At 36.0% G+C, this 13,877-nt stretch overlaps 2 protein-coding genes across 3 annotated transcripts; one reads left to right on the top strand and one right to left on the bottom strand.

The window, feature by feature from the left end:
* The first annotated feature begins 208 nt into the window (after positions 1-208).
* Positions 209-4,656, top strand: HDH (histidinol dehydrogenase). 2 transcript variants are annotated; one of them, XM_079080722.1, is made up of 15 exons: positions 209-307; positions 1,781-1,892; positions 2,026-2,063; positions 2,194-2,315; positions 2,416-2,468; positions 2,565-2,637; positions 2,741-2,842; positions 2,916-3,017; positions 3,112-3,183; positions 3,260-3,322; positions 3,407-3,508; positions 3,610-3,720; positions 3,797-3,967; positions 4,050-4,140; positions 4,223-4,656. In XM_079080722.1, exons 2-15 carry the CDS (start codon positions 1,783-1,785, stop codon positions 4,498-4,500), a joined length of 1,488 nt encoding a protein of 495 aa, XP_078936848.1. In that variant the 5' UTR covers positions 209-307; positions 1,781-1,782; the 3' UTR covers positions 4,501-4,656. The 2 variants fall into 2 exon arrangements, with proteins under 2 accessions (XP_078936848.1, XP_078936847.1); XM_079080721.1 differs by lacking the exon at positions 209-307 and adding an exon at positions 1,093-1,297.
* Positions 4,657-11,095: 6,439 nt separating this feature from the next.
* Positions 11,096-12,969, bottom strand: LOC145161225 (Transducin/WD40 repeat-like superfamily protein). The gene is made up of 8 exons (XM_079080719.1): positions 12,691-12,969; positions 12,452-12,554; positions 12,260-12,367; positions 12,047-12,156; positions 11,853-11,960; positions 11,722-11,767; positions 11,502-11,633; positions 11,096-11,372 (listed from the first exon to the last, which is right to left on the bottom strand). The coding sequence occupies exons 1-8, from the start codon at positions 12,897-12,899 to the stop codon at positions 11,289-11,291; spliced, it is 900 nt and encodes a 299-aa protein (XP_078936845.1). The 5' UTR covers positions 12,900-12,969; the 3' UTR covers positions 11,096-11,288.
* Between the last annotated feature and the right edge of the window lie 908 nt (positions 12,970-13,877).

Below are 13,877 nucleotides of genomic sequence, written 5' to 3'. Positions count from 1 at the left end.
ATTTTCATAACCAAATGATAACAAATTCAATATAAGCCAATTTTATTATTAATCCTCACCAAACGAAATGTTATTTTTTTATATTTTCATTTTGTAAAATGTTCTCATATAATAAACGTTTTAGAAGTATAAGTGACTCTTAATTGACAACCTCTTAACTTTTCACTCTTTAAAAATATATTTTAATCTTTTATTTGCTTCTTGAAAAATCAGATGCTTATCTATCTTGAATTAAACCAAAAGACAATTATACCCTAAAATTAAAACACGGGAACTTCGCCAGCCTCCGCCTCCGCCACTTCTGCAGGTAAGGATTTCCTTCTCTTTTTCCCCTGAAATCGAGTTCTGAAAATCGATGTGGTAATGTCCTCTGAAAATCGATGGTTGTATATGTATATGTAGTTCTTTTTTCTTTTCTCTGTCCTCTGAAAATCGATGGTCGTAATATATCAGGGCTGTTTTGGTCTTTTTCTTTTCTTCCTGAAATACCTTTTCTTCCTGAAATACCTTTTCTTGATGTATTAATGCTGAAATCTGATGTATTAAAGCTCATTGTGGTAATGTCTGAACACAAAAATCTGATCTGATTCTTTTTTTTTTTTTTTTCTGAAATCATATTAATAGTTTGAAATGTCTATTTTTCTGAAATCAGATGAACACATCAGCACATATGATTTCAACATTTCAAACCTCATAACATCAAGTTTCAGATTTCAGCATCAAACAATAACATTCGTGGATTTGGATTTGTGTTCATTTTGATTTATGTTCGATTTGGATTTTATATGATGTTTATGATTTTTTTAATAATTATTTAAGAAATTTTTTCGATTTTTTTATATAAATAGACTTTTGAATTCACTAAAAAATAATGGAGAAGGGTAGAATTGTCATCAACCAACATGTTAAAATCTTAGAAATTCAGAACAAATGATAACAAATTCAATATAGCCAATTTTATTATTAATCCTCACCAAACGAAATGTTATTTTTTTTATAATTTAATTTTGTAAAATGTTTTCATATAACAAACGTTTTAGAAGTATAAGGGGGTGTTTTGAAAATAATCAGAATTTAATACCGTAATTTACTGATGTAAAATGGGACAAGCGACTCAAGCCGCATACCAAAAACACCCGACGAAAATCGACGACAAATCCATAGTCCATTTCCGCCGTATTCCGTCACCCCCGGCTTCCTAGTCATTGGGGGTTTCGACGTCGCGCCACCTGGCCAGCGTTTTGTCTCGATCGTCACTCTTTTCTTTCATCACTCTTCAACACTTCATTAACCAATCGTAAGTAAAACCCTTTACAAATGACATGCAGTAGGATTTACGAATAATTTGTTACTTAATTGATAATTTGGATTTTAGAGTTGACTTGGTGATTTTTGTTCTTAGTAACGGTTTAATTATTTATACAGTTAGCTGTTCAGCTGAATCTGCTAAATGTATACTTCCCCTAGAAAAAAACGAGAAGAAATTGCAATGTGTATACTTGGATTAAGAACATAATAATGTTGTTTGTGTGGATGCTTATTTTTATTTGGTTATGGACTTATAAGTTGGATGTTTTCTAGGGTAGATAACTGAACATATACTCTGTCAGCTGTTTGCATCCCTTCTTTTATCTCTATCTGTCATCCGATGTTGAATATTATGAATGTTTAAAGTAAAAATCAGTATTGCATGGAACATATATGAATTTCTTTGTTCTCTGTACACTTTATTCCTTCATGATCTTAATTTACAAATTACATGTGAAATGATTGTTTGCAGTAATGTCAATTGGAGCCTACAGTCAACTGATTTTCAGTCAGAGCCCTGCTTCCCCTCGATTTTGTTCTTTACACCAATCAACGATTGGCTCCTTCAGAGCTCTAGCATCCAGGTTTTTCTGCCAAATGAAATCCCCAATATGTTTTTATTTGCCTCTTTAACCTTCTTGTTTGAGCTGGATTGATTGTATATATTCTTATATAAATAAACTGAATCCTAGTCCCTCTACTTTTGGTTGTCTACAGGCAATTATTAAGTAAAAGCCACACAAGTTTTTTACCAGGTATAACTAATACTGTATCACTACAGGGATTCTATAATTTATATTCTCTAACTTGCATTCACATGTAAATTGTATTAATGTGGAATGGTTTTCTTCTTCCAAAAATGTTAACCTATTTGTTTCATTTCAGTACGACTTTCTAACACTGTTAGAAGTGCAATGAAATCGTATAAACTATCTGAGCTTACACCAACTGAGGTTGACAATCTCAAGGCTCGACCCCGAATTAAATTCTCTTCCATTTTCAGCACAGTGAGTCTCTTTCTGTTTTTTTCTTTTGGGAAAATGTCTTTCAGAATCCTTATATCTGGATGAATTACTGAAGCTCACTGACAAAATTGTTTTACTTCAGGTCCAGCCGATTGTTGATGATGTTCGCAACAGAGGAGATGCTGCTGTTAAAGAGTCAGTACTCTTTTTTTTTTTTAATCAATGGAGTGTTTGAGTTTCTTTTTGATTAAATGTTTGCACCCAAATGATGTTCTATGTCTTGTTTTGCAGTTATACTTTACGCTTTGACAAAGTTGAATTAGAAAAGATTATTGAAAATGTGAATGAACTTCCAGATCCAGAGGTACTTACTTGTATAGTTGTATAAAGTATAAACACACCAACACCAAAAAGTATGCATTTTTATTATCTGGAATAATTTATCTCTATTTTTAACCTTATTTCAGCTTGATGAAGCTGTTCGTGAATCGTTTGATGTGGCCTACAGCAACATCTATGCATTCCATGCTGCACAAAAACCAGTGGAGAAAGTTGTTGAGAATATGAAAGTAAGTTGTACACATTTTACGAATTTAGTCCCTCAACTTTTGAGTTAATATCGTTCTTTTGTGAGTTTTTTAGGGTGTGAGATGCAAACGAGTGGCAAGGAGCATTTCTTCTGTTGGACTTTATGTTCCAGGTGGCACTGCAGTTTTACCCTCAACAGCTCTCATGCTTTCCATTGTAAGAAATAATAGTTATCTCCATTGGCATTATTAATTTATTATATTTAAAGAAAATGGTTGTAATTTGAGTTTTTGCTTATTATGTCCATCAGCCAGCACAGATTGCAGGGTGTAAAACGATAGTGCTTGCAACTCCTCCCTCTAGTGATGGAAGCATATGCAAGGTATTTGTTTCCATCTGGATGAGTTAAGTTATTTTTATTTAAATTATTTACAAAATTTAAGAGTGACAATGTGTAGGAGGTACTATATTGTGCGAAAAAAGCTGGTGTGACTCACATTCTTAAAGCTGGTGGAGCTCAGGTTCTCTACAACACCATTTATTTATTTTATTTTTTTCTCTAGAGAAAGTTGTTCTTTTTTTGTGATAATTTGAAGCTTTTGTAGGCCATTTCTGCTATGGCATGGGGGACAGCAACATGTCCTAAGGTTGAGAAGATATATGGCCCTGGAAATCAGTATGTGACAGCTGCAAAAATGATTCTCCAAGTATGTGATCCCATTTGTGGCAAAATGAATAAATAATTAAGACATTATATAAAAAAAAAAAAAAAAAAAAAAAAAAACTAACTATTTTTGTATATTGACAGAACAGTGAGGCTATGGTATCCATTGACATGCCTGCAGGACCATCTGAAGTGCTTGTGATTGCTGACAAATATGCTAGTCCGGTTCACATAGCTGCAGATCTGCTTTCTCAGGTTACTTTTTCAAATACCCCGTTATTATTAATTATTATTATTTATGGAAAATTGATATTTAATTTTCTACTTTTAGGCTGAGCATGGGCCAGATAGCCAGGTGGTTTTGGTGATTGCAGGAGATGGTGTGGATATAAAAGCCATTGATGAAGAAATCACCAAGCAATGCAATAGTCTCCCAAGAGGAGACTTTGCTTCAAAAGCTCTTAGCCATAGCTTTACTGTATTTGCACGCGATATGGTAGAGGTTAGTTTTTCTTTTCTTTTCATTTTATTTTTTATAATGGGTAATCTCTAATGTTTTTGACTTTTAACAACCTGAATCTCAGGCGGTTACTTTTTCTAACATGTACGCACCCGAACATCTGATCATTAATGTTCAAGACGCAGAAAAGTGGGAAAGTTTTATCGAAAATGCAGGTGAACATCACTTGATACATCTGCCATAAATGATAAATTAAAAAAGGTAGTGAAATTTTTAATTTTTTATTTTGGTTTGCAGGGTCTGTGTTTTTAGGGCAGTGGACTCCAGAGAGTGTGGGGGACTATGCTAGTGGGACGAATCATGTGCTTCCCACTTATGGGTATGCACGGATGTACAGCGGGGTGTCTTTGGACTCTTTTTTGAAGTATATAACCATCCAGTCTTTGACAGAGGAAGGCCTTGCAAAACTTGGACCTCATGTGGCAACCATGGCTGAAGTCGAAGGCTTGGATGCTCATAAGAGGGCTGTTACTCTTCGCCTTCAGGACATTAAAGCCAGACAACAGGTTGTTTGAGCTTTCGCGGAGTTGGGTTGTTTGTTTAGAACCCGTGTTGTTTGTTTTTTGTATTGGAAGAATGTTCAATTTTGAGTTTGGATCAATCATTAGAACCCATAAATTTCAATAATTATGCATCTTTTCTTTATTATTAACAAAATCCAATCCTACGTATTTGGTGCTGTTTCTATTTAACTTTAAGGGATTTAATCCAGTAAGATACAAAAATCATGGCTTCATATAAAAAAGGGAAAATGACATAAATGCCCTACAAACTTTCTAAGGTTTACCCATTTAGTCCTTAAAGTTTTTGTCGGGCTTTATGTGTAACACCCGGTTCTGGATTGCTTCGTTGCTGGGGGCTGCGGGCCAATCATCAGCAGTCAAGAGGCTTAAGGCTTCGGGAAAGGAAGGATTTAGCCCATTTCGGATATAGTTGCCATGGTATAAGCGGTCCAAGTATTTGATCGTGTTTTCAGAAGCCAAGGGTGTAATAGTAATTTGACATTCCGGTCTTTTATGGATTTTGGATTTTAGTTCGGTTGGCTTTCAGGCTAAATAAAGTTGATAGAAGTGTAGGGCTTCTCGTTAGCTTTCCGTGAATATAAAGAACGTCAAAATCGGACTTATAACGAAGAAGTTATGGCCTTCGGAAGTTTCATGGTTTTCAGGCTTAGCCGAGTACGCGGGGCGTACACAAAGCGTACGCAGGGCGTACTAGTGAAGAAGGCAGTACGCGGGGCGTACCTTGGAGTACGTTGGGCGTCCCTTATGTACGTCGGGCGTACGCCAGTCAGATCAGAACCCTATTTTAGGGTCTTGGACCTTATTTAAGCTCCTTATCTCATTACCTAACCCTAATATCTTCAGCCTTCATCCCTCTAAACCCTAGAAATCGACCCATAGCCCCCATTTGAGTGATTGTAGAGCTTTAAAGTGATTTTTGTGTGTTTTGGTGCTTGAGGAGGAAGAAAGAACTTCTTGAAGAGTCATTGTTTGACTTGGAGCTTTTGGATCTAAGCTTTGTGCACCTAGATCTATCTTCTGGAGGTATAAAGTCTTAACCTTGACAACTTTTTCATGTAGATCTAGCTAAGTGGTACATTGTTATGGTTTTGGTCCCTTGAAGTGGTTCTTGTGAGTAGAAGTTACTCCAGAACCTTTGAGCTGCATATTTGGCCCTTATTGAGGTTATGGAGTCATAAAGTTTGGATCTTGATGAGTATAAACCTTTCATGCATGATTTGGTAGTCATTTGATGAACTTTGGGACTTAGGGTTTTGATTTGGTCCCCATTGAGTTATGCTAAGTCATAAAGTTGGAAACTTTATGACTTAGGAAGTCCCTTGAAATCAGATCTGGAAGTTTGGACTGAGGTCTTAAGGTATTAAGAGCTTTTAAGACATTTTGGGAGTGATTTTTGACCTTTTGGAATTCATCTTTGGTGTTTGGGCTTCATTAAGCCATGCAAAGGCTTAAAGCATTCGACTTTATGGATCAAGTCACTTATATTTGGCTATTCTGAGATGTTGAACGTCTTGACTTAATGGATTAAGAGATAGAATTGAAAGTTGGTCATCAGGAGGAGTACGCTGCGCGTACAAGCCTGTACGCGCAGCGTACTAGCTCTTAAGCCAATACGCTTAGCGTACAAGCTGAGTACGCCCCGCGTACTCAGCAGAGTGGGGTTTCGGATTTTGGGCTTCAGTTTGGGCCATCTGTTTGGGCCTTGATGCTTGGGCCCTAATGGACTATCTGAGTAGTTGTATTCTGGACTAATTTGAGGATTAGACCTTAGGATAAGGCCCATGAAAGAGTTTGGGCCCAATTTGGAAAATTGGGCCATTAGTGGGCTTTTATGGATTTTGGAGTTTTGGGTTGATTGGTTTTGGGCTTGGTCCTTAGTTATGTATCTTGTTGGGCCAGAGGTAAAATGGTCATTTTACCCCAAGTATGGATTATGGATCATGGTATAGAACCCCAATTGCTAATTGGGTGATATTTTGGTATTGATAGCTCGAGGAGTTGCCAGGACAACAACTAAGGATTTCTTGCAGTGGACTTCAGCAGCATGAGGTGAGTTACCTTCCAGTAGAATTGGGTCTAAGGCTACAATGCCGGCCCACTAGTAGGAGTTGTTTGTTAGATGATTGTCTTTGTGATAATTATCTGGTATGTCATTATTTGTTATGTTTGTGTGCTAGGATGCTACGTGATACATGTTAGTAGTAGTAGGGGTGAAATAGTCCCCAGATACCAATTGAAAGATACCGAAGGGGGTCGTCAGAACCCATGCATGCCTAGCAGTATGTTTATGCTATGTTATTATATGGTAGTGGTAGGGGTAGGGGTGAAATAGTCCCCGTTATCCGGTTGAAAGAGACCGAAGGGGAGGCCAGCACCCAGATATGCTAGCCAGTTATCCGGTTGAAAGAGACCGAAGGGGAGGCCAGCACCCAGATATGCTTGACAATGTATATGTTGTATGGTATGTGGTATGATGGGGGAACTCACTAAGCTTCGTGCTTACGGTTCTCAGTTTTGGTTTCAGGTACTTTGTTTTCAAAGGAAAGGAGCCGGCGATCGCAACGCATCACACTATGATTTTCCGCACATGAGATCTTTGGGATTACACTCTGATATTATTTTATGATAACATGTTCTGATTACTGACACTTTGGTCTTGACATGTGATCTTGTTATGAATGTTTTTATACTGTTGGTTTTATAATAACTTAACTAAAAACGAAATTTTTGGTCTTGAATTTTGGGATGTTACATTATGGGTCCCTAAACTAGGATATGACATGCTCTTTTAGTCCCTGTCAACCTGTAATAGCCGGTTCAGTGACCTTTTAGACCAAAAAACTCACATTGTGCCCCTTTAAAGCAAAAAAAATAAGTTCGGGGATCAAATGGTCAAAATGTTGTTTCAGTTAGGAGATTTTGAGTGCACTATTTCACCTGGTTGACAAATGAGTGAAACACTTGATAATCAGATTATTATTTTCATTATCACTTAAACTTGTATACAATGAGATATAAAAGTATAATTTAATGGTAATAGTAAATAATTGTTATTTATATTACATACCATCTCTATGGTATGGTAAATATGATATGCTTTTCCTTTCGGTTATAGTACTTCCTCTGCTTCTTTGTAAACGTCCAAAAGTTCTTGATATATGAATTTCATGTACTCAGGAAGTGTATCGATGTAGCTTGCCAACCATCTATATACATTAATTAAAATGGTCAAAATGTTGTTTAATTTAAAGAATTCTGGGAACTACTATACGTATCGTTGGCTATTATAAGTAATTAATGCATACCACATACATTTGAACAGCTTGGGTGAACATCTCAAGCTCTTCGTATGTACCATAGTTATCATACGTGTCATCCAATATGATAGCAAGATTGCATGTTTTCATTAGAAAAATCCTAGCATCAGAATATTGAGGCTCAAAATACACTGCCAATATCCAAAAGTAGCCTTCTACCAATCTGTCGCGAACATAAGGTAGCCTGTTTTCTAAATCCAAATTCTTCCACCATCTATTTAGACACATGAAGGTGCATGGCCCGCCATGAGAAGAATTAAATGAGTAGATTAACAAATTAAGGACACTAGTTAATTGGAGTGATTGATTAAGTGCATACCCTTTGATCTAATCAATATGATTGGTCTAGCCAATATTATTACCAAGGTTTCACTCATTCTATGTCCATTTACATTAGAAAACTATAGAAGTTGCTAGGTTACGTACTTGTTGATTTGGCTGAGCTCCTTTTTGTGCAAGGATTGAAGTAAATTGAAATCCAACATGGAAAACCGTAATAAGGCTTCATTATGGGAAGCTTCTTTCTGATAGATATGTATGTAATGCATGGCCGGTTTAGAGCATGGTCAACCTATGCATTGGCACAGGGCCCAATATTTTTAGGGGCCCATATTTTTTTAATGCTATACACTTACGGGCTGGCCAAAGGTCGAAGGAATGAAGACCTTGTCGATCACCCACTAGACGCATCGCCAGAAGAAGCACCAACAGAGGCGGAGCTACTTGGAATCTCGAGTAGTGCCTCCAACCTACAACTTTAATACGTCGTATCCTTCCCTCCTGTGCTGCCTGTGGCTGGCGATTTTTTTCTTCAGAATACGTCCCCTGCCATTGTCGATCTCGACTGCACCACCTCCTGTAGTCCTCTTCCATTGGCGATTTGTTATTAGGTCGTTATCTCTTCACAGGCCCCATCACACATTACTTACGATCACAACAAGATTGTCGTCATTGGTTCTCCTCTCTGCCACTGCTTTGCTCGTGATTTTTAAAAGTTTTATGCACCTTTACATTTTGACCCAAAATGAAACTTTTGGTATGGATTGCTTTCTTACCCGCTCTCTATATATGTATCATATCCCAATAATCGACTCAGTTTTTATTGTGTATAACTGTATGAGTTAAGCAAGTCTTTATATGGCATAATTTCAAGCAAATTACATGTTTGATAAAATGCCTGAGTGAATCCCTGTTTAGAAAGAACTTGAAGTTGCATTTTTTTTCTTCATAGATTAGAACTGAAGGCCCTAGGATCCTGTTTTTGAGTTGTTGGTTGTTTGTGGATCAACTTATCAGATAGTTCTTGCCCTCACTATTGAGTTGGTGTTGTTTTGTTGCTTTTGTTTAGGCCTGATCTGATCTGGACCTTTTTGCCCCTATCTTTTGCTTCTTTTGGTCCTCTGATACCTTTAGAGTAGGTAATCTTTTTTGGTTTCTTCCTCATTTGTTCATTTTTTTAGTGGTTTCACTATTAGGCTTTTTTAGTGTTTCTTTTTATTTGTAGTTGTACTGTTTGTTTGTTCAACCTCTAGCTGGATTTTAGAGTAGGTTGCCTTTGTTGGCTTAAATTTGGCATAAAAATTTTTGGTTTTTCAATATTTGTGTGAAAAGGGAAAGCAAACAAGTTAAAATTATGGAAAAAACAATTTTATTTATATAAATTACAGAATTGCTCCGTGTGTTATGTTAACATTATAGAAACTAGGAAAGAGACCATGCTTCGCATGGGTTGAAAATAATTTAAAGTTTCCTAAAAAAAATGGTTGGAAATAATTTAAAGTTTTCTAAAAAAATGGCACAAAAGTGACAATTTCCAAAAATATGTAACGACGAAATCTAAGAGTGTATAGTAGGGTTGGAAAAAGTATCGAAATAGAACAATGTTGGAAAAATAAGGGACCAAATTGACAATCGAACATACTTTTGTGGGTGAAGATTGTAGTTGTAAAAACTGAAGGGATTAAACTGTGAAGCCCCAAAGAGTGGTGGCAGAAATCTAAAAGTCTAAACTTTACTGTTGAAAGTTCTCATACGCTTTAATATTTATAATAGTACATATGTTATATTGAATTACAAAAATGCTCTCATGTGTTATATTAATTGCAATTTCAACATTACACAAATGGTCCAATGTGTAAAAAGAGTTTTAGTTTATATAATTTAATACTATGATTTTGCTAGGTTTATTGCTATAAAGTTTATCGTCATTTAAAAAAAACATTAGTGTATATAATTTAATTCGTTACACGTTATAACTTAAGGGCTTTTTTTTTCCGGCTCGTCCTGGGCATTTAAATTCTCATGACCGGCCCTGATGTAACGCAATGCCTCAAGCCTTGGCAACCTTTTCCGGAAAGGTTGTTCTAGTGCTTGTTCTATCTTGATCTTAAGAGATGAGTCCTTACACATATGATCATTTGCTATGTTTTTAAGTTGAAAAGTCGTAAAAGCAAGGGATGCATCGTAAAGTTATCCAATATTTACATTTTTTATAACATAACTATCACTTAAATCATTATATGTTACAAATTGATCCCCAAACTTATTTTTTTGGCTTTATAGGGGCACAATGTGAGTTTTTTTTGTCTAAAAGGTCACTGAACCGGCTATTACAGGTTGACAGTGACTAAAAGAGCATGTCATATTCTAATTTAGGGACCCATAAAGCCCGACAAAAACTTTAGGGACTAAATGTGTAAACCCTAAAAAGTTTGTAGGGCATTTATGTCATTTTCCCTATAAAAAAAGGGTGAGATAACTGTTTAAGAGGGTGTTTGGGATTTCATTTTGAAGTTAAAAATGACTTTTATGTAAAAAGATTTATTGACTTATCAATGTGGGAAAAGGAGATTTTAAAAAAGTGTTTGGTTTAGCTTTTTAGTGACAAAAGTCAATAAGTTAAAAAGTGTTTGGCTAACTTATTGACTTTTGCTTGTTTTTTATTCTAATAAGTTATAAGTCATTCCAAAAAGTCACAAATTGTAACTTCTTCAAAACTCTTTTTCAAATACTAAACCAAAAGTTATTTTAAAAGTCTTTATTAAATATCCAAACACTTTTTTTAACTTATTGATTTTTCAAAAAGTCAATAAGTTAAAAAGGAGATTTTAGATGAAATCCCAAACACCCTCTAAATCCTGACTTTTTAACAATTTCTACTTATTTATTTTCCTTCCATTTGGCCAAGTGTATCTTGGATTTCTCATATTCTTTCTAACATTACTTATCCGTACAAAACTGAAAGAAAAATTAAAAAACATTGCCAGTAATGAAGCTAAAACTTGATCTCAAAATTTCTTTTCTGGTTCTAAAACTAAAGCATGATACATATATTTGAGCTCTAATATAAAAGGGGAGGGGAAACCCATCTTGTTCACCTACATACATACATGATTCCAATCCATAATGATTCCATCATTAAATCAAACATGAAAGGACATGGCAGGAATATGAATGATATCCTCAAGCTTTCCAAACTCGTACTGATCCATCCACAGATGCAGTCATGACACAGTTATCTTTTGGGTGATAACTAACGCTTGTTACCTGCCAACAAAAAGTAGAATTTGTTTGGTTACTAGTCTTACCCAGAATACCAATCTACTTATATTTTTATCTCATTATTACTATTATGTACATAATAAATTTAGAAAGAAAAGATAAGGTGTTAGTTACCACTGAGGAGTGAGCACGGAAACTTGAAACCACAGATGCATCCACCAGATCCCAGAAAAAGAGACGCCCATCTTCAGATCCACCAACCACATGAGCATCACTGTTGGTAAGACAGCAATCCATTTTGAATGACTGGGTCACAACACAAGTTCAAAACATTAGTTACTTACTCTTAACAACCTATTACCTAACAAAAAGCAACTCAAAAAGAGATACATACCTTGCATGTATGGCCTTTATATTCTTGTAGTAATTCACCACTAGTTCTGCAAACCAAACCAGAAGAAGAACAATTTTTATAACAGACTCATCCATCCTTTTGGTTAAAAGAGATGTGAAGCACAAACTCACCTGTCCAAAAGGCGCAGAGTAGAATCCAGACAACTGGCTAATACACAGTTACCATCATTTGATAGAGAGATACAGTTTACAGGTTGCCCCAAATCATCAGATAATTCTCTGGAAACAGAAGAAACTTCAAACTTCAAACATGCTACAAAGTTTTTCATTTCATAATCATCATGATTGTCACATGTCATACCTACCTACCAATCCGGATGTCAAATGTGCGTACAGTTCCATCAACACTTCCAGCAATGATTTCAGTTTTTGTTAAACAAACAGACATAACGCTGTCTAGAAAGGTGTCAATGATCTGTGAATCAATTAAAACTATCATCAACTTTTGATAATATAAATATAAAAATAACTTAGCAGACAAGTAGATGTAAGAAAGGGAAAGGGAAAGAAAGCTAAACCTGAATTGGCTCAGTGCTGTGAGATCTACAGTCCCAGGCACGCAAGGAACGATCATACCCTGCTGATACAACAACAGATGAATATTCATTGAACTTTACAGCATTCACCTACATAAAAATGGTGTTATGATTGTGAAATTATAAATATGTGTTATGTGATTGATAAATTGGTTTGTTAGGGAAATTACATACCTCACTGTCGTGACCTCGAAACTTTCTGATCACACGCCCAGTCGATACATCCCAATAGAAGACTTGACGATCACCCCCACATGAACAGATTTTTGAATTATCCCTACAATCAAATAAATCATAACAAGGAACATTCAGCCGAATAACTAGGGTTAAGTATAATGAAGAATAATAAGAAAAAAAAATCATCGGAGGAATTTCTATGTGGATGAATGAACACAGTAGCGAGGATAACTTACGGTGTAACGTGGACGTCTCGAACTTCACGAGCATGGGCTTTGTAGGTCTTAATATGAATACCCCGGTGAGGATTCCATAGGCGAATAGTCCGATCTTTGCCTCCGGTGAGACAATAATTTCCATCTTTGTTGAACCTTGCCGTTAAAACTGCACCTTCGTGCCCCTTCAACACCTGCGCCTCGTTCTTTGGTAAATCTTCGGCGCTCATCCTACTCCGGCGACCACCGTCACTGGCACTGCTTCATTCACTAGTGTAGGTGAGTGAGCGTTACAATGGAAAGAATTTGGACCGGCCTGGTACCTATGCAACATGGGCTCTTGTCACTTGTGGACTTGTGCCTTATGAATTGTGATATTTAACCTAGGCCAAAAATTGGCCCAACATACGTTGTTTCTTGGTTTTCTTTGTTTTTTATTTTTATTTTCATCACATTATTTTTTTTATTTAGTATTATTATTGACTTTACTCCAATGATGTAGATGCAATGTCAGCGTGAGGTATACCTAAATGAATAATGTTACCTGTTTACTCGATTGAAATATACTCCAATGATATAATAAAAAACTAAAAATGCGATCTAAAAAAGTAAATTGCTTAATATAGATTGTTATAATAGATAGATCTTTTTTTTTCTAAATAAACAAATTACATTCTATGATAAAAAAGAAAGTTTTACATAGACGTAACGGGTAAACGAGCAACAAGCTGTGCATCAACCTTTTTTTTGGATGACAAAACTAATTCTTTTAAAAACAACATCTATAGAAATTGGAGTCATAACATTACTATGCATGACCCGTTGGACTCTATTGAGTAGCTCCACAGCTCCTGGAGCAAGGAAACCGAAAGTATCAAATGCAAAGGGTATAAGCGTGTGTTGATTTTCCATGCACGTTTTCTCATGTTTTGCCACTTTGTTTGATGCAGCTTTTAAAACAGTTTGCCCCACAGTGAAAACCTCACTCCCCAAGCCCACAAGAGGGGAAACCCCTGTTAGATCCACACATGAATATCGAACTAGGAATTGAAAGACTTTCTTTCTTTATATACGAGTCAATTACATACCGGAAATCTCGAACAGTAAATGCTATACCGGAAATGCGATATCTAAAGTCAATCTCAGTGGCTGCTTGCTGCTCACCCCTATCTCTAAAGGGGCGCACACTCGTTACCACTAAACGACGA

This window comes from Lactuca virosa, chromosome 2, assembly GCF_052849685.1.
Source record: "Lactuca virosa cultivar CGN04683 chromosome 2, Lactuca_virosa_CGN04683_v6, whole genome shotgun sequence".
NCBI lineage: Eukaryota > Viridiplantae > Streptophyta > Magnoliopsida > Asterales > Asteraceae > Lactuca > Lactuca virosa.
The sequence above is the reverse complement of the archived record's forward strand: the minus strand, read 5'-3'. Positions and strand labels throughout refer to the sequence as shown.